The sequence below is a fragment of the Rhinolophus sinicus genome, chromosome 2, assembly GCF_057876585.1.
Source record: "Rhinolophus sinicus isolate RSI-liver-muscle chromosome 2, RSI-T2T, whole genome shotgun sequence".
NCBI lineage: Eukaryota > Metazoa > Chordata > Mammalia > Chiroptera > Rhinolophidae > Rhinolophus > Rhinolophus sinicus.
The window spans coordinates 23498748-23519025 of NC_142502.1; the positions used below are offsets into that span (position 1 = coordinate 23498748).

General features: G+C 37.6%; 1 protein-coding gene and 1 pseudogene across 4 annotated transcripts; one reads left to right on the forward strand and one right to left on the reverse strand.

Moving 5' to 3' along the window:
- Positions 1-104: 104 nt before the first annotated feature.
- On the reverse strand, positions 105-14371 carry CCDC28A (coiled-coil domain containing 28A). Of its 4 annotated transcripts, XR_012496760.2 has the most exons (7): positions 14102-14371; positions 12093-12292; positions 6790-6953; positions 5930-6084; positions 2556-3955; positions 1248-1354; positions 105-660 (listed from the first exon to the last, which is right to left on the reverse strand). XR_012496760.2 is itself a non-coding variant. In XM_019732771.3 (6 exons), the coding sequence occupies exons 1-6, from the start codon at positions 14354-14356 to the stop codon at positions 606-608; spliced, it is 852 nt and encodes a 283-aa protein (XP_019588330.3). In that variant the 5' UTR covers positions 14357-14371; the 3' UTR covers positions 105-605. The 4 variants fall into 4 exon arrangements, 2 of the variants coding, with proteins under 2 accessions (XP_019588330.3, XP_088651563.1); XR_012496761.2 differs by lacking the exon at positions 1248-1354 and having other exon boundaries at positions 105-732; XM_019732771.3 differs by lacking the exon at positions 1248-1354 and having other exon boundaries at positions 3933-3955.
- A 5141-nt stretch (positions 14372-19512) lies between these two features.
- Positions 19513-20048, forward strand: LOC109447971 (cytochrome c oxidase subunit FA4 pseudogene; annotated as a pseudogene).
- Positions 20049-20278: the final 230 nt, after the last annotated feature.

Genomic DNA, 20278 nt, shown 5'->3' on the forward strand with positions numbered 1-20278 from the left:
TCCCAGAACCTCAACTTTTATGAACAGTTTCCTCTTGAGAATTGAACTCTTGTATTCCCAGATTGAAGACTACAGGTTTCTACAAAACAGATGATAGAGACCAATTTAAAACAATCACTTTATTAAAAATAGCAAATTTCACAAATAATCATTTAACATTTTGTTGTCACTGGCCATTGGAAAACACATCAGCGCGTGCACTGATTGTCTAACGTAAACTGAAGCTGGGCTGCCACAAAGAGCCTGTGCGTCATCAACTTAGATGAACAGTGGAATAAGTTTGGTGAGCTCAGGAAGGATAAATCCTTCAGCCCTTTCAACAACATTTAGCACAATTCATTTCAAGTATAACCCCATAAGGCAACAATATAAACTATAGCAGCACAACCTCTGCATCACATTTCCTGGTTAAGCCTCAACAAGGCCTCCAGTTATAGTGAATTACGGCAAGTCAAATTTACTCAAGCAGTATGTGAAACTCATTGCATTGGCACTTTAGTTACTTTAATTCGTTAGTGTGGAAGATGATTCGGCTACTGGATTCAGCTGGAAAAGTAAAGAATGCGGTTTTTCTTCAAACCGCAAGAAAGCAACTGCATTTCATTTTAGCTGGAAGAAGTATTTGGGACATCTTGTGCATCTGCCAGGTGGAGTTTTTGTCTGAATTCATCAGTTAAGAAGATTTTCATCTTATAATAATTCTTTTAAATTTCTGCGAATTACACTCAGGAGCTAAGAGAAAGGTATTACAAAAAAGAAATATGTTTAAAGGGAAAGTGCCAATATTGCTACTGAGAAACTTGAAAGTGGTAAGATAACTTTTAAATGTACTGAAGTAATTATACTATGCCTAGAATTTGAAGACTTCAAAAAGAGTCACCAAATCAAGACTATATTCCAGGTTCTAATAGAGCACAGAATTACTTTAATGAGTAAGAATCATTTTCATAAGGAGCTGATTAGAAGCAAATGTAACTCACTGGACTAAAAAAATGCATTTGCGAAGACAACATCAGTTTATCATCCTTCAGAAAACAATTTCTTTGTAAAAGTCAAAAATAAAATCTTCATAGCTCTAAAACCTTCCCTATAATTCTCGAACTTATTCTTCAAGAAGATTAGAAATAGCTGGAATTCCTGTAGATATAAGTCCCTTATCATACCTGCCTTTCATTTTCACTCTTTCATCTATATGATCTACCTGCTACCTGTTTTTCAAGACCCAATTCAAACAGTGATATGGATACATTGAGAACGAAATGCCAGTAATACGTGTTTGGCAGAGGCTGCAAAAAGGTTGCAAAAATGTACAGACATGAGCACTGCCATCGAAGATTCTCATCCAGGTGGAATGCTGAGATTTAACACATATAAAAAACAACAGATAACGAACAAAAGGCAGAATGCTAGTTTGAGGTACAAACAAAATGCTTTTGGAAGTTATGAGCTTCAGTGTTATTTGACAAGGAGAAGGGGGAGGGCAGAGCAAGTCTAGGTATGAAGTGCAACCTGAAAAAGGCCTGAAGGGGAACATGAACATGAAGGGCTCTTGGGCATCCAGAGAGCCAACTTGGTGGGAATATAAACTATAACAGGATATACAGGTTGTAATTAAATTATTGAGACCCTTTAGAAAGCTTGACATGGTAAGAAATAGGAATGGCAAGATGAGTGTGATGTTTAAGGAAGAATAATTTTGTAACAATATCTAAAGTCTACAGCAGCACTGTCCAAAAGAATTATAATGCAAGCCACAGATATAATCTTTTAAAATATATTTTATTTACACTAATATAATAAAAATTATCATTTCAACATGTAATCATAAAAAGCACTGAGATATTTTAATTCTTTCTTTTTTTTTTTTTGGAATAAGTCTTTGAAATCAGGTGTGCCTATTACACTTACAGCACTTTCTATTTCATGGGCGTAGCAGCTACATGGCTAGTGGCTGCCATATTGGACAGCGCAGCTCTAGAGCTGGAGCAGAAATTTGAAAGGTTATGGAATCCGGTGAGGAGGGTCGAGAATGAAGAGTAAAAGGCAGAACTAATGATACCTGACAACTAATCATAATTAAGAGATGACAAAAAATTTCATGTCCATGTCCAGGCTCAATGGCAGAAAGTGCCATCGATTAGCAGTATCTGCTATGGTCATAGAGGGGTTTTTAAATACTCATGGAGACTGAAATACCTGAGGCACTGATGATGGAGAGGGAAATGGGGAGGGGAAAGCTTGAGGAAATGAGGGTGGCCAGACTTTGCTCAAGGTTACACAGCTGCTTACCAAGATTTGAAACCAAGCAACCCAAAGCCCATGCTCTTATATTCTACCTCGCTGCCTTGTTTGACTGTAGTGGGTGAATTGAGGGAAGTGGTGAGACAAGTAAGTCTAAATGTCAAGCAAACACTCAGGTACGAGGGTAAGAGATATGTTAGTGTCATAAGCACAGAAAGAATAGAAAGCTTGAAACAAGTATAAAGAACAAAGAAGCAGGAATTATTTTCAGAAGTAGGGCTTCTGAAAAGCCCTGTAATTAACTCATATCTTACCCCATCTTTCTTAAAATGATGATGATACCTTCCATTAATACCTCCCCACAATTTATGTGGTTTCTCAAAATCTTCTGTAAAATGGGGAGTATAATACCACCTACTTCCAAGGGTAAACCAAATGAGATAGTGTATGTTAAATCCTTCATATAATACTTGACAAATTGTATTCAATAAAAATTAGCTGTTAATTGCTTTACTAGATTTGTATATAACTCCCTATTTCTTCATTGTTGTTACTGCACAATTTAGCAGTTAATAACAGTATGTTATAGTAATAATAAATATATCTATACATACATACATACACACACACACACACACACACACACACACCAGGGGTGCCAAAAAATATGTAAACATGATTTGTATTCATCTTATGTTATTGGTATATATTGAGTATTACAATTTTAATACAGTTTTTGGCCTTTCTTAAAACGTGTATACATTTTTTGGCAACCTGTATGTGTGTGTTTGTGTGTGTGTGTGTGTGTGTGTGTGTGTACACAACGTAGTTTGGAAAATTTCACATACACATCATTATAGGTAGCAATTACCCCATATTACAGGGGACACAGATGTTCAACAATTTGCTCAAGGTTATATTATCAAAATGTGGAACCAAGTTTCAAACATCAAATCTCTTGACTCTACAACCGTATCCTTTCTAGTATCTCAGTATTTTGATTATAGGGGATGTCTTATCTCTCAAAGGAAATTATTTTATAGGTAGGATCATTTCTTATTGTTCTATGTACCTCACATTGTGCTTATCACTATGTAAACAAAATACATTTTGATAAGTTCCTGAAATAATTGCTCTAAATTGAAATGTCAAAACCTGAATATTTTACATGTGCCTTGATAATTTCCTTTAAGCTAATCCTATGATACACTCTGTGCACTTAATTATGAAAATGTCATTTCACTAGCTATGTAAGCATCCCTTGGAGGCTGAATTTTAATGTCTAATTTTCAAATTACGGATTTAAAATATTTATGTAATAATATTAAATTAAGCATAGTATATCTGGATATCCAACTGCCAGTTAGCCTCAGAATCTATGATTCAAAAAAATTTATGACAACTGGCTTAATCCTCAATTCTCTTGATTAAAAAAGTTTTTAAATTTGTTTTAAAAATACAAAAACAATACAGAGCAAAGCAGAACAAACCAGAAACAAACAGAATTTCTGCATACAAAACTATAAAATTCTATTTAGAAAGCAAAGGGGAAGAGAGATGGCCCTAGTAAATAATAGTAGGTGTCTTTGTTCATTAGATCTAAAAACACATCTTTCTAAAACTTGATTAGGACTATTCCCCAGAAATTATAATTTGCGGATTTTTCACTGTTGATATTAGGCAAAGGATACATGGAAGAATTCAATTCTTCTAACTGTAACACAAAGAAACACATTTAATTTTAATTTTTTTCTGTTTCAATCCATAAACATTTATTGGTTCTGACATTCCAGACAAAACATTGTTCAAAGTACTGTTCCAATTTTAATATATGTGCTGCTGAAGTGAGCACTAATTTTAATTTTTATAAGAAAAATATCATAAGTAAATAATTGTTAAATACATTTTTAAATAAATTATTTTTCATTTAAGCTTTCTTTAAATGAAAAAGCAAAATATTAAAGAAAAAACCTTTTCAAAAATTTCCAGGCTGGCAAATTCACTTATGCAAAATAATTATAAAGTAGCTTTAGCATATATTAAACAAGAATATGAGAAGAGAATTAAACCAAATGAATAAAAACTGGAGTTTTCCAAGTATTCTTAAAATCATGCATAATTATAATAGTTATATTATAATAATATATTACAATTACAATATCTCTAATAATAGTTTTTAAAAGAAAAAAGACATTTTAATGATCAAAATCTTTAAAACCTTTATGGATTACAAAAAGATTTCATGTAACATTCAGTTTTCAGTATGAGGTAGAATTAATCATGCCTAGAGGGAAAACTCTGAGTTACAGACATGTTAAGTTGCTCAAAGTTACAAATGCAGACTCTGGACTAAACAAACACTTTCTGGTTTCAAATTCAGTGTTATTTTCACCATACCACAGTCACGCTCCTAAATGTATTACAAATTAAGCTTATATTTGTGAAGAGGAACTGATAAAAGGAAATAGTTGCAACAGTGAACATAGTAGATTTGAAATAAAAAGGGTAGGCTTGAAAATTTCAAAGTATAGGCATATAATTTCCCTCACATTTACTTATTCAGAAGATAGAGAAAAACAATAGAATTTCATTGGTGAATATGGAAATTGTTCTGAAACTAAAGTATACTAAATTCAATTTTTATTTGTTCCAAAAAAAGATTTAAAGAGGTAAATTTAATTAACACTTTTCAGTATAAGAATCATAAGTAGTTAAAAAAAAAAAAAAAAAAGGAATCACAAGTAGTGTTATAGGCTAAATTATGTCCTCCCAAAATTCATGTCCTAACCCCTAGTACCTCAGAATGTAACTGTATCTGGACATGGGTCTTTAAAGAGGTAATTCAGTTAAAATGAGGTTATTAGGGCGGGCCCTAATCTAAAATGACTGGTGTCAGAAGATGAAATGTAGACACCGGTACCCATGCATACAGACAGAATTCCACGTGAACATGAGACCGCCATCTATAAGCCAAGAGGCCTCAGAAGAAGCAAACCCTGTCAACACTTTAACTCTGAGCCTCCAGAACTGTGAGAAAATACATTTCTGTTGTTTAAGTCACCCAGTCTATGGAACTTTGCTATGGCAGCTCTAGCAAGTGAGTACATACGGAAATGTATTAAATTACCATAAACACTAAACATAATTATGAATTTACAAAATGGTGGTTACAAAAGTAACCACCCTGAGTAAATAATGCAATATGTATTAATCATGTCAGGATTTTCTGATATACTATCTTCTACATTTAAAGATCTTATATGTACAGAAACTAATATTTCATTTTAAGATTTGCCAGCATTCTCGGAATATGTGCATAACTTCTTAGGAATATATTTCTTTGGGAAAAAAAAAAGTACAATGTGTGAAACCTGAAAACGTTACACTAAGTGAAAGAATCCAGAAAAAAAGCCATATATTATATGATTCCACTTATATGAAATGTCCAGAATAGGCAAATCCATTGAAGCACAAAGTAGATTAGTTGCTGCTAGTGGATGGGGAAAAGGGAGAAGGGAGAGTTACAGTGGTGATGGAAATGTTCTGTAGTTAGACAGTGGTGATGGCTGCACAACGTTGTGAATATACTAAAAACCATTAAATTGTATATTTTGAAATGGTTAAAATAGTGAATTTTATCTCAATAAAAATATTTATTAAGAAAATAAAGAAAAAGAACTATACTCACATCAGACAGAAGCCTATCCAAGTTAGAATCACTAGCTGTTTTTCTCTTATCCTCAGGAAGTTCCTCTAACTCCCCATAAAGCTCCAAATTCAAGCGAGCTAATTTCTCCTGCATCCCCCGAACATGTTCCATCTGTTCAATGGAACATTCATTTCCTGGGGGAACATTCCAGAACATTAATAAAGATTAGGACGGTTCAAACTAACTGTCTTGAGAAAATACTTTGAAGCTCTAGGTGCTGCAAAATAAATTCATTATTCTTTTATACTTTGTTGATGACTGCGTATTTTGTGGATATAATTACAAATCAAATTTCTGACCAGGAAAACAATGACTATCTAAGAAATGACCATGGATATTAAGCAAATGAGATAGGAAAGATTTTTTTTAAATTATCTCTTAGGTAAAGAAGATATTTTTCTCAATAGTAATACCATATATAGAAGTGATAACGTCATCTAATCATCTCCAATTTGACAACTGTCATTTGAATCAACTGATCCAATATTTTATAATAATCTGAGTGAAATTAAGAGTCATATTAAGGACTCCAACCATGAATCATTTTGTCAACCAATTATGTATTCATCCTTTAAGAAATATATATGAAAATATTTATGAAGCATGTAGAATGTTATGAAGCATGAGAAACACAATGTAATATTTTCAATTGTATACACAGTAGTACAAGACAACTTAATTGCTAAATGAAATCTAGGAAGATTGCATTTTATGCCTCTGGACTTTTTTTTTTAACAAACAAAAATGACACTTTTAAAAAGAATTGCAAAATACACACAGAAAATCGGATGTAAACATCTTGAAAATAAAAATGGTAAATACAAATATCTATTGCTTACCAAATGCTTGAAGTTTTCCAGAGTGGAAATCATTCAAAAGACTGAGAAGCCCCCTCTCCATCTCCTGAACGTCTGAGACATCAGTGAGAAAGGAATGCTGAATTGGAGTTGACTGAGCACCTTTTCCTTCTCCACCATGAGGTTTGGTCTTTTCCTTCATCACTCTGCAAAGGAGATGCAGTTAAAAAATTAATTGCAGGATGCAAGATGGTGGAGTAGATAAATGCTGTGCTTGCCTCATCCTGTGAACACATTAAAATTACAACTAAATTATAGAAGAATCAACCTGGAGAACCATCTGAAGTCTAGCTGAACATAAGTTTTGTAACTAAGGATATAAAGACGCCACATTGAGACTGGTAGAAGAGTGGAGAAGCGGAAAGGGCTGGTCACACACCTCTGTGTGGCGAATGAGAATTGGGAGGGACATCTCGGTCATGGAGATTTCTCCCGGAGGAGCGAGGGGTCCTAGTCCCATACCGGGCTCCCCAGCTTGGAGTACGGGTGCCAGGAAGAAAGGCCCCCACATCTGGCTGTGAAAAACAGTGGAGACTCTGACCATCAGAAAGCTGCAGGAAACCCAGATGTCCTCTTAAAGGGCCCACACACAGACTCACTCACACGTAGGCAATGACCTTGGGTTCTTGTAAAGGGACAGTGATGGGGGGGCGGGCATCGGAGACGTAAGGGGAGAGATTGAGTTGCGTGGCTTTGGGGAGAGGACTGGAGGTACAGTTGCCATTTTCCCTGTGTGAGGTCCCTCTCCCGTGCAGCCGGCAGGTGGGCAGCATCTTTCCTGTGTTGAGTCCCCCCACCTACACCCATGGACAAATCTGAACCTGAATTGGTCTGGTGAGCTCTGCTCGCTCCACCCTGGTGACTCACTGAGACCCCACCTCACATCTGGGATAAGAAGAAAGCAAGCAAGGGATTGAGAATCTATTTGAAGAAATAATGACTGAAAACTTTCCTAATCTGGTGAAGGAAATAGACATACAAGCCCAGGAAGTACAGAGGGTCCCAAACAAGATGAACGCAAAGAGGCCCACACCAAGACACATTATAATTAAAATGGCAAAGGTTAAAGACAAAGAGAGAATCCTAAAAGCAGCAAGAGAAAGACAACTAGTTATTTATAAGGAACCTCCCTGTAGACTATCAGCTGATTTCCCAACAGAAACTTTGCAGGCCAGAAGAGATTGGCACGAAATAGTCAGTGATGAAAAGCAAGGACCTACAACCAAGGGTACTTTACCCAGCAAGACTATCTTTTAAAATCGAAGGACAGATAAAGAGCTTCCCAGATAAGAAAAAGCTAAAGGAGTTGATCACTGCCAAACCAGTAATACAAGGAATGTTAGAGGGACTTCAAGATGAAAGAAAAAGATAAAAAATATGAATAATAAAATGGCAATAACTACGTATCTATCAACAATTACTTTCAATGTAAATGGATTAAATGCTCCAATCAAAAACATAGGGTGGCTGAATGGATAAGAAAACAAGACCCTTACATATGTTGCCTACAAGAGACTCACTTCAGATAGAAAGACACACAGAGACTGAAAATAAAGAGATGCAGAAAGTTATTTCATGAAAGTGGAAACAAACAAAAAGCTGAGGTAGCAATACTTTCATATCAGACAAAACAGACTTTAAAACAAAGGCTATAACAAGAGACAAAGAAGGACCCAGTAATCCCACTTCTGGGTATTTACCTGAAGAAACCCAAAATGCTACTTCAAGGGGACATGTGTATCCATATGTTCAATGCAACACTGTTTACAATGGACAAGATGTGGAGGCAGCCTGGGTGTCATTGATGGATGAATGAATAAAGAGGAGGTGGTACATATACCATGTTTCCCCAAAAATAAGACCTAGCCAGACATCAGCTCTAATGCGTCTTTTGGAGCAAAAATTAATATAAGACCTGGTCTTGTCTTATATAAGACCCAGTCTTATATTATAGTAAAATAAAACTGGGTCTTATATTAATTTTTGCTCCAAAGATGCAGTAGAGCTGACGGTTTGGCTAGGTTTTATTTTCAGGTAAACATGGTAGGTATACAATGGAATATTGTTGGTGATGGAAGGGAATGTATTCTTGCCATCTGCGGTGGCATGGATGGACCTGGAAGGTACTATGTTGAGCGGAGTGTCAGACAGAGAAAGACAGATGCAATGTGATTTCGCTTATATGTGGAATCTAAAGAACAAAACAAACAAACAAACAAAATAGAAACAAACTCATAGATACAAAGAACATTTTCATGGTTGTCAAATGGGAGGGGGAGGTTGGGGGGTGAGTGAAAAAAGGGAAGGGATTAAGAAGTACAGATAGCTTGTTACAAAGCAGTCATGGGGATGTAGGATATAGCATAAAGAATGTAGTCAATAATATTATAATACCATGTTTCCCCAAAAATAAGACCTAGCCGGACCATCAGCTCTAATGCATCTTTGGGAGCAAAAATTAATATAAGACCCAGTCTTATTTTACTATAAGACCCGATTTTACTATAAGACCCGGTCTTAGATTAATTTTTGCTCCAAAAGATGCATTAGAGCTGATGGTCCAGCTAGGTCTTATTTTTGGGGAAACACGGTATATAAACTCATAAGCACATATGATGGAGTGCTAAAAACCTGTTATTAACCTTGACTCCTCCAACATCCTAAGGCCCCCACATGTAGTCATGCAGTCCTTTTGATTATACCCATAAATATATCTCTGATCTCTCTAGTTCTCGCCTCTCCACTGCCACTACCCTCTCTTGACAGAACTACTCCAACACCTTCCCAACTGGTCTTCTTGTCTCTATGTGTTCTCTCTGATCCCCCTTCCCTCCCTACAGAGTGGCCAAATCAATTTTTAAAAAGTAAAATCAGATCATATAATTTACTTAATTCAAACCCTTCAGCAGCTTTGCAATGCATGCTGGATAAAGCCCCATATCGGTAAGAAATGCTATCCTCCCCTGTCTATCTATGCTCTAGACATTCTGAATCTCTTTTGCTTCCTAGAAATCCATTCTCTTATCTCGTTATGTGCTAATCCTCTGCCTACATTAGCATCCTTCTCCTTAATGCCATCTTTGCCAGGCTACTTCTACACGGCCTTCAAGTGTCAGTTTAAATGCTATTTCCTCACAAAGGCCTTTTTAGAACTCCTAGGCCAGATTAATTCTTATTACACATGCCCAGCATATACCAGGCTCTCGAACACTTGAGTGATGGTGCTATACACACTGTGACATGGGAAGAGAGAAGGGGCGGTTTAGCCGATCTAGGGGCAGCCAGAGAAAACTTCCTAAAGGTGTATGGAGTGAAGCCTTAAAGAATAAGTAGCTCACCAGGCAGAAAAGAGAGAAGGGTTGTGTGTTATCTGTATAACCCCAACACATACTACAGATCCTGCCATGCACATATATTCAGTACTCAATTAATTTTCTTTACAGTGATGTGTGAAGATACCTTTCCCACAGTGCACTCCCCACGTAAGGATAAGATGAACAGGGAATAGGGTGGGTGCGGGGCAGGGGGGAGCAAGAAAGAAACAATCACTCTTTACAAGAAATCAACTGAAAACACATAGGCTGTTGACAGTAGATCAGTAATAGTTCTTCACAAAGCAAGACCTGTACCTTATATAGTCAGTATCATTATTGAATGATATTAAATGACGGTGCTCAATTGCCATCCAAGACCCACAGCGTCAGCATCACCTGTGAGCTTATTAGAAGCCTGATCCCAGACTAAATGATTTGGAATCTAAGATTTTAAAATGAGAGACCCATATTCACATTAAAATCTGAGACAAGCTGCTACAGACTATAAGGTTTTAGTACAGCAAACATGTATCTTTTCTTTCAAATTACAAGTTTTATCCAAGTAAGTATTTCACATTAGTTATCATTTAGTAACCCTCTCAAGAAAGAAAAACATCTGTTTATTCCTACTTCAATGTTTTTGATCATTTCACACGGTCTCACTTTATATTAAAATAATTCAACCATAAAAAAGCAGTGGAAATTATACTAGGTGCAAAGCTCCTCTGTAAGTACTATCTAAAACATAAGGATGAGTAATACAGCCCCAGCCCTCAGGAAGCCTACATTCTAAACTACAGAGAAATAAAGGAACAAGGTACAAAATGACAATAAGATATTAATGCAAACAAACTGCTGTAAGAATTTAGAAAAAGGAATGATTACCTTTACAATCTCTTGGCTTTCTTTTTCCACCAACTATAACCATATTAAAAATTTGACTTTTAAGTTAAACTCCTCCAGGAAAACCCCTTTCCAATCTGATAATTTAGTCAAAGGAAACCCTCACAACTCTTGTTCTTTATCATTTAGTCCTTACTGCAAATTTCTTTTCCAAGTGTCTTTGGCTATGTCCCTTTTCTTTCCTCAAAGAGAGTGTGAGATCAAGGCAGGAATCTTGTTTTTTGTGTAAACCCAATAGGCACAGAGTGCTACAAGCATTACTTCCTTAAATGACTCTCCACGATGAGCTTGCAATTGGAAGTATGTTTATTTGATAATAATTAGACAAAGGATCGAGATTATGAAAGGCTTTTTCTCTAAAAATATTATCTTGCTTTCCAAATATTTAATGTTATGAAATACTTACAGATATGTGGCAGTAATATATAACACATTTAAACTTGTTACTCCCGTTTCCTTTAGAGCCTGAAGACAAATGATATTCACCAAATATTAATGATTACATCTAGGTGGTGGGGTTTTAGTGTTTTAAATTTCTGCTCTGAATTCTTCCTGTGTTTGAACGTTTACAAGAAATACAAATCATTTCTATAAGTAGTGAAACCACGCTTTTTAAAAAATAAAAACGACCAAAGCACAAAAACTCAGCTTAGTTAACAAAAACCAAATAAACAAACAAACAAACAAAAAACCTGTATGTCTTTTATTCCATTTCTGGCTAGCTCATCAACTTTGTCTACAAGTTTTCTTGCTCTGTATATTTTAATATGATACAAAGCAAGGGCCTTCAAACTAATCATTTATTTTGCATTTTCTAATCTCTATACATACACTGTGACCTTCATAAATTTTTTCCTAAATCATATATAATATGTGCCTTGACTGTTTGAAAAGTCAAGAAAAGAGAAGAAAATGTCAGAAGAATTACAGGATTTAGTATTTAATACTAGGTAGGTGCAAAAGTCATTGCGGTTTTTGCAATTGTTTTTAACCTTTTAAACCACAATGGCTTTTGCACCAACTTAATCGCATTTTGCTGCGGTAATATAAAAGAAAGAAAAAATTCACCTTTTTAACTTTGGTCGCTGTGAAGTTGACTGTGATGCAGGATTTGAAAACCCTGTGCTTTTACTAACTGGAATGGCATTTTTTTTGGCATTCCCAACCTGAGTAGAGTGAGCACTAAAAGACTTGGGACTCCTCCTCTTTACTTTCCGCTCCTCCATTGTTTGAAGTTCCTTATTACACCAAGGCCAGCTTCGTATGACCTAAGGAAACAGAGGAAAATTATACATGTAGGCTGTAACATGCTAAAATAAAAGAGGCTCAAAGACCCACATCATAGGCTGAAAGAGGACCAAGAGAAAGTGAGAATAAGGATGCTTGTAATCTACCGTACTATGTACACAGAAGCCCTAGGCAAAACTGTCCACAAAATTTTTTTTCACTATTTTCTTTATTCACTCATCCCACAAATGTTAGCTCTCTTCCACTTGCCAGGCACTATTCTGGGCATTGGGGAGATGGTACTGAACAAGACAAAGTCCCTGCCCTCAAAAAGTCTACATTATTAGAGGGGAACAATACATATGAAAATCAACAAAACAGCCATGTGACATTCCCAGATTGACTCAAGCTTCAGGTGGCCTTTAGGTTTCCCTTCTAAAACGCATCCTTAGAAGAACCAACTAGATTCAAACAGATGGATAATTGACAGGAGTCTTTATTTTAACTAGTGACTAGAAACCTTATTTCACTACAAAGCGGAAACCCAGTGTCTATCTAGGAATAATACTAATTCTAGTTCTTTGATCAAGCGAAGTTCTGTAAAATGAAACTTCTTCTGTGACTATTTTCTATATACTTTCTCTACCTATCTCCATGGAAACATGAAACTTTGTTATATATGGTTTTGCTAATATCAAAAAAACTTACACTATGAAGTTACAGCTGGCCCTTCCATAAAGAAATCATGTACGGCCTTCTGTTGATCCAGTACTTTTCCCTTACTTTATGTATTAACCAGCCTTATTTTCCTATTAGTCATCCATCTAAAAATTTCCTCCTCCATTTCCTTTTTGTTTATGCACAATATTAAATTCTTCTTAGTTATATTGTTTCATGTATAATAAGAAGTTTACGTGGCTATTTACATCATCAGATTGTAAAGTTCGTAGCACTGGGCCTTTTTTTGTTGTGTTGGATTTAATCATGCTGTGACTATTCAAAAAGACTCACATCCATTGATGTCACCGCTAAAATAATTACTTGAGAATTGTCACGAAAACAGAAGTTTTGCTATTGTCTGGAATTGGTGCCCCTAAGCACTGGAATTTAAACCATTCAGCTCGGCTGGCTCAGGCTGACTCTAGACAATCACAACTGGAACTATGAGACCTCCAAAGAAGCAAAGGTTTTTAAAGGAAAGGCTCTGATACCCTGTTTCTAATCCCAGATTCCAAATGTATCCCCCTATATCTTCGCTAACAATTTTTCCTTTAAGAAGCATGTTTAGTAAAAGAACAGGCATTTGGGGGTTTTCTCAGCATGCAACACAAATTAAATGCAACTTTAAAAAAACTGAATAGAGACGAGGGGATATCAGTTCTCCAAGAAGCAAGTATCTGTATAAATTTATGATACACATAAACGCACTGGCGTTCGAATTTAATGCTAATACACATCCGGTGACGTAAGAAAAAGAAAAAAAATGTAGGAAGTAAAGCAATGCAAATAAACCAATAGTGGTCTACATTAAGATGTTCTGAGGGACTCGAAACTGATCTGTTTTGGGGAAGTAACATCCGTCACAAGTGCACTGAAATCCTTCTTGTATACCAAGCAGCACGGAACCACTTAAAGAAGCCTTTCGTAAACGGCTCGTAGTTGACACACACTGGTTTTGAGCCAGGAACACACAGCCTCCGAGCAGGACCACTAGGACTCTCTTGATTTCACCTCATTCCCCTTCCCCCATCTGCTGACACTTCGCCGCCCGAATCCAGCCGTGGCCACGGTAGGTGGTGGGCGGGGCCTGACGGGGGTCACTGCGGGGGTGATTTGCTTCCACTTCATACCTGAGGAAGGAGGAGGTCGGGGTCCTCTTCCTTAACCTGCGAAGATTCCGGCGTCTCCGAGGCCACCACCTTAGCTGCAGCCGCCGACGCTCCTGCAGCAGCTTGAGCGGGGGTCACACCCCGAACCCCGCGCCTCCACAGCTCCCTCTGTTTACGGACATGACGTAAGGAGGTGGAGCCTGCGTGCTCCAGGCGGTAGCCTCGCCTCTTCCGGCTCCACAAGTGTCGTGCGTGTCTCCGCCCTTTGCACCGCATTGCTTCCTCTGTCCTTCCTTTAGGCGGGCGTGGAGAGGAGGACCCCCTAGCTGGGTATTTATTTGGGGTCTGTGGCCCCAAAGCAGGGAAGGATAGAGGGTAGCAGTGGAGGCAGGAACGAGAAATACAGTAACCTTTCCGGAAACTGCCCCGCTCCCCCTCTGTGAGTGTCAGCTCCTACGCACTACAATTCCCAGCGTGCTATTCGAGCAAGCAAGGCGGAACCAGTGTGTCGCCATAACAACCATTCTGGATTGTTTCCGATGCATCGCCCGGGCTTTGCAAGGTAAACCAACTTTGGCTTGGAAGGCAGCGTGAAAAACCGTGATTCTGTTTAGGGAACCCAAAGCTGAGCCTAATTAGAACCTAAGTGCAATTCTGTTACTACGACTACTCTTAATAACTACTCTGTTCAGGCACTAGACACACATTTTCTCTATACCTCACTACAGTTTTGTCAGATAGGTGTTATAATCCCCGTTTAAGTAAAAAGGAATCTAACAGCCAGAAAGGCTAATAAACCCACGTCTCTTGGTTGCCAAGACTGTTCTTCCACTACACATACTGCCTCTGGAGAAGGAATTGCAGCTTGAGAGAGATGGAACTATTCTAAATGAGGGGAGAAATCTGTATTTTATTCCCTAGTTTGGATGGCCTTCTCTGTGTGGGGTTTGGGAGTGGGCAGGTTTTAGGTTCATAGACCGTTAGGTTGAAGTGACTGGAGAGCACCACACATTTCTCCCACATTTGCTAACGAGGAAACGGGAAACCAAATCTAGAGATTATTATATCAATGCCAGAGAGGCAAAGCAAAGACGAATCCGGTTATCCTGGCTTCTAGTATGGGATGTTCATCCACCACCACCACCCTCCATATTTTAAATTCTGAAATGTTTTATAAAGAAAAACAGTAAACATTCATGTACCTACTATGAAAACTGAATAGATGTTACGTTCTGTCATTTTATATTTTTAGATGAAAGAAACAGAACGTTGCAGATGAAGTGGGTGCCACCTATTCCCAGTGCCACTTTACTTCCCTTCAGAGAGTCAACTACTGTCTTAAATTTGACATGTCTTGTTAATCTAGGCTTAGTATACTTTTCCTATTACTATATATTTATAAGCAATGTGTAAAATGACTTCGGGCTTTTGAAGTTTTACGTGAGTACTATTATATTTTGTGTTTTGATCTACAACTTAACTTTTTCACCCAATTCTATGTTTTTGAGATCTGTGCACATTGATACATATGGATAGACTTCATTTGTTTTAACTATAGTAGTCTATCAGATAAGTTTGTCACAAATTATTTGGGAATTCCCATAGTGATGGATATCTAGGTTGTTTCCCATTTTTCACCATTACAAACAAGGCAATAGGGTATAATCTTCCCAGTATCTTTTCTCAAAACTAATCTTGTCTCATAACTGATCTCTGAATTGTCTTATCATTATGAGCAGAGCTTGCCAACTAGTGATTCACATGCTATATTAATTTTCAAATTGGTTGCTAACAGTTGAAATTAAAGGAATGAAAAAATGGATGTCATCCCATCTGTTTGGCATCGCAATAATAATGGGCAGCTCTGACCACACTAGATCTGCACTGTAGCCTGGCAACAATAGTTCAAGCTGAAGAGCAGCTGCCTCCTTTAGATCAGTTCAAGTGATCTCTAGTTTTTCTCTAATTCCTTTTGTCTTTAGTACCCATCTGACCCCTGTGGTATTTGCATTTGCAAGCACCAATATAATTTAGGAACACAAGAAGGTACCCTTCAAAATGTGCGTATTTCAGGTATTCAGAGTTCTGTATTGAGTCCCTATTTTGACCAGACACTGTCTGGGAGGTCAGGGGACATCCATGAACAAGATAGACAAAAACCTTATAGTCGGAGATCTTATTCTTGATAAAGACGATAGAGTAGTAAACAAATAGATAGTTTCAGTGACAAGTGCTCTGAAATAACAGCTTAAGGTCATAGGGAGTTATTGTAAGGGGTGGGGTCCTGAAGAGGCACTGTCAGGGAAGGCCTTCCTGAAAAGGCAACTTGAGGGGTTGAGATAAGAATGAAAGACAGTTGCCAGCCATGGAATGATCTGGGGGAAGAACATCCTTGGGCAAAACATGGCTAAACCAAAGGTCTTTAGGCGCAAATGAGCTTGGCATGTTTGAGGAAGCAAAGGGTGGGTGTGGCTGGACTGTACTGACTTAGGGACAGAGTGACATGAGATAGAGTCACAGAGGCACATTTTGAATGTGATTTCTTTTTTTATTAGTTTCAGGTTTACAAAGCAACATAATAGTTAGAAATTTACACCCCTCACAAAGTGATAACACCCCCCCCAATTTACTACCTTCTGACATTGTATATAGCTATTAAAATATCATTGACTATATTCCCTATGCTGTACTTTACATCCCATGAATATATGTGTGTGTGTGTGTGTGTGTGTGTGTGTATGGCCAAAAAATGTATACACATTTTAAGAAAGGAAAAAACTATATTAAAATTGTAACATTCAATATACACTGATAACAAAAGATGAGGGACTCCAAGTGGTTACCCTCAGTATAATGTTAATACAGTCTTTTCCTTTCTTAAAATATGTATACCTTTTTTTGGCACCCTCTGTGTGTGTGTGTGTGTGTGTGTGTGTGTGTATTTAACTACAGTTGACATTCAATATTATTCTACTTCAGCTTCAGCTGTGTAGTGCAGTGGTCAGGCATCTACACTGAACTTGAAATCTAGAGTTCCTTCCTGAAAGAAATTTTATTCTTTGAGGTGTACTAGATTTTCGTTTAACTGCAAAATTGCTGCTTTGGATTGACTGTTAAATGCACAGCTTGTATAAATTACTCTAATCAGATACTTTCTTCTTAAGCATGGTATTTAGAGGCTGAGAGCTTTGATCAACAAGACGCCCGCCCACAACACTAATATACGCTATAGCACAGGTAGGCAAGGAGTACTGGTGGTGAACCTCCTGGTAGTGATGGTGATGCAGACGTACAGTTTCATACGCTTTAGACCTAGTAGGCCAGAATCTCTTGGAGACCCAGGAATCTCTATTTGGTAAAAAAAAAAAAAATAGTTTTTCTTATGGGTAATTTCGTACATATGCAAAAGAAGACAGAATAGTATAATAAACCCTTATGTACCCATTATCTATCTACCTATTGACTCATGCCAATGTTGTTTCACTTAAACCCCTCCCCCCACATTATACTGTAGTAAATCCCAGACATCATTTAATCTATACTATTTTAGTGTAGATCTCTAAGATAAAAAAAACTTAACCGTAATATCACTGTTATTCCTAAAACAGCAATAATTGCTTAATATTATTAAATATCCAGTCAGTGTTCAAATTTCCAATAGCATCGTGTCATAATTTTTCTCACGTTTCATTTGAATTAGGCATTTTTTTTTGTAAGGTCCTCAGGTGATGTGTGGGAAGCCACTGTTGTACATCCTCACTTGTTGAGTTACAAACATGCATTGTCCTTCCCCATGAGAAGGTTCAAATTTCCAATAGCATCGTAGAAGGTGGTTATCTCAACCCAACGCAAAAATGGCTACTCTACTGCAGTGCCTGGAAAAGAACCATCCCCTAGTTATCCTTTGTGGTTCTTATAGGGAAGAGATTTTTAGTTTTTGTTTCTTTAACTTGGAAGCCTATACCTCCTTCACTAAGTGTTCCTACACCTCCTTTTCCTCCCAGACCAGAATGCCTAGGCGAAGGTAAGATAGGCTCGATGCTTCTTTGCAGGCCTAACTCAGGAAACAGCTAGTCAAAAAGCCCTAGAGAGTAAATGAACTTGGCACGTGCATGGAACTGACATACTGGTCTAGACTTCTGGTCTACTCTAAGATGTACATTTTAAGCATTAGTGAAGGGTCCCAAAATATGCACAGAGACCATTATCATTGTATTTTACTGCTAACTGCTTTGGAAAAACTAAACAAAGGATAAACAACAGACTTGAAAACTTACAAAGACTTAGACATTTACAAAATTCTTACCTATATGGTCTTTGATAAATTTGTCTTCTTCGTTAGGCTATAGGTTCCCTGAGAGTATATATGATTTTATTTGATTTTGTATCCTAAGTGCGTTGCATAGAACAAGACATTAGGCAGGTACTCAATAAATGTATGATGAGTGAATGAAGTTCTTTGATTTCATATCTGAAAGTGAAGTGATTCACGCAATCCCTCTTTAAACCCCAAAGTCCAAAGATAGAGGTGTGGTCACACTGTCAATCAGATGGCATCACTAATGCCCACGAAGGCGCTTGTATTTAGCTGGACAAGTTGTGTTTCGGTGCACCTGCCTTCATACCAAGGGGATCTGAGGAAGGGATTGATTCTAACGCTTAGGGAAATTGGTGATCGAATGATTCTTTGTAAACTTCGTATGTGGGATCATTTCCATTTATGATTCTACAAAATTTATGTTTTAATCCAATTTCATGTTCACGGAGGCCAAGAGTAGTTAACAGAATGATGGAATGATTATTAGCATGATAGAAGGATGATTCATCCGTCCAGTATCCTTTCTCCAGTGCCAGCTCCAGAAGAAAGCTGGTGTTGTAGGCTTAACCAGAAAGCAAAGTATACCGTGGGCCAGCAAGGTAGCTATACTGCATTACAGCCCTTCAATTTTAGTTCACGTTCAGCAGTATTACCATGGAATACCACAAGACTGCTCAGAAGTACTTACAGTATAGCGGAGAAAGCAGACGGGCGGGATGGAGGGAGGGCGAGGTAGGAAGGGCTCCCATAATACTTTGTTTATATATCTAACAAGAACATTTAAAATGTTGTTTAAACGTAAACTGTTACCATTCCGTCTTTTAAGGGGTTGCCATAATTCCCATCAGTGGAGAAATAGATCTTTATATGGGGCAAGAAAAGGGATGAGACTCGGCTCTAGGTAGGTGGCCCATTGTGTGTCGTAATACAGCACTGAGAGTTGTACATGCACACGTGGGCAGGAAGCTGAGTTTGGGGATGTGAGATTGAGAAAGGTGAATTGTTTTGTCTAATAAAGTGGGAAGAATTGTTCACTGTGGTAGAGGGTGGGAGTTGGGAAAAAAGACACCAAAAAAAGAGAGCAGAGGGGGAAAGAGTCAAAATGGTAGAAAGAACTTTAAAAAGAGAAATGAAGGGACATCCGCTCCACCTCCGTGCAGAGACTACCTATTCCTGGGCCTCGTAGTTTTGTTTTTCTGTGCTTGGGGACCCCAGCCCACTGCCGCAACCATGCTGCGCCAAATCATCGGTCAGGCTAAGAAGCATCCAAGCTTGATCCCCCTCTTTGTATTTATTGGAGCTGGAGGTACTGGAGCCGCGCTGTATGTCATGCGCCTGGCATTGTTCAATCCAGATGTCTGTTGGGATAAAGAATAACCCAGAACCCTGGAACAAAATGGGTCCCAATCAGCAGTACAAGTTCTACTCAGTGAACGTAGATTACAGCAAACTGAAGAAAGAAGGTCCAGACTTCTAAATGAAATGTTTCACTAAAAAGCTGCTTAGAATGAAGGTCTTCCAGAAGCCATCTGCACAATTTTCCACTTAACCAGGAAATATTTCCCCTCCAAATGCACGAAATCATGTTGGTGTGTTATGTTGGGGTTTACACTGATTAATAAATATCTGAAACTTGGAAAAAAAAAGAAATGAAGTCTATTATTCAATTTGTAATTGTTAGTGTTACCACACACACACACACACACCCCTCCATGCTAACATCAAGATAAATCCTCTACAAGCTCAGTTTTGTGTGACGTAATCATGGAAATCAAGGAAAAAAGTTGTATTCTACAAATGTGGGAGATGTAGTGTCGAACAAGGGCAATGTGTATGTAACAACAAAGTAGTCCATAAAAGGCACTGTGTCGGATGAAGCA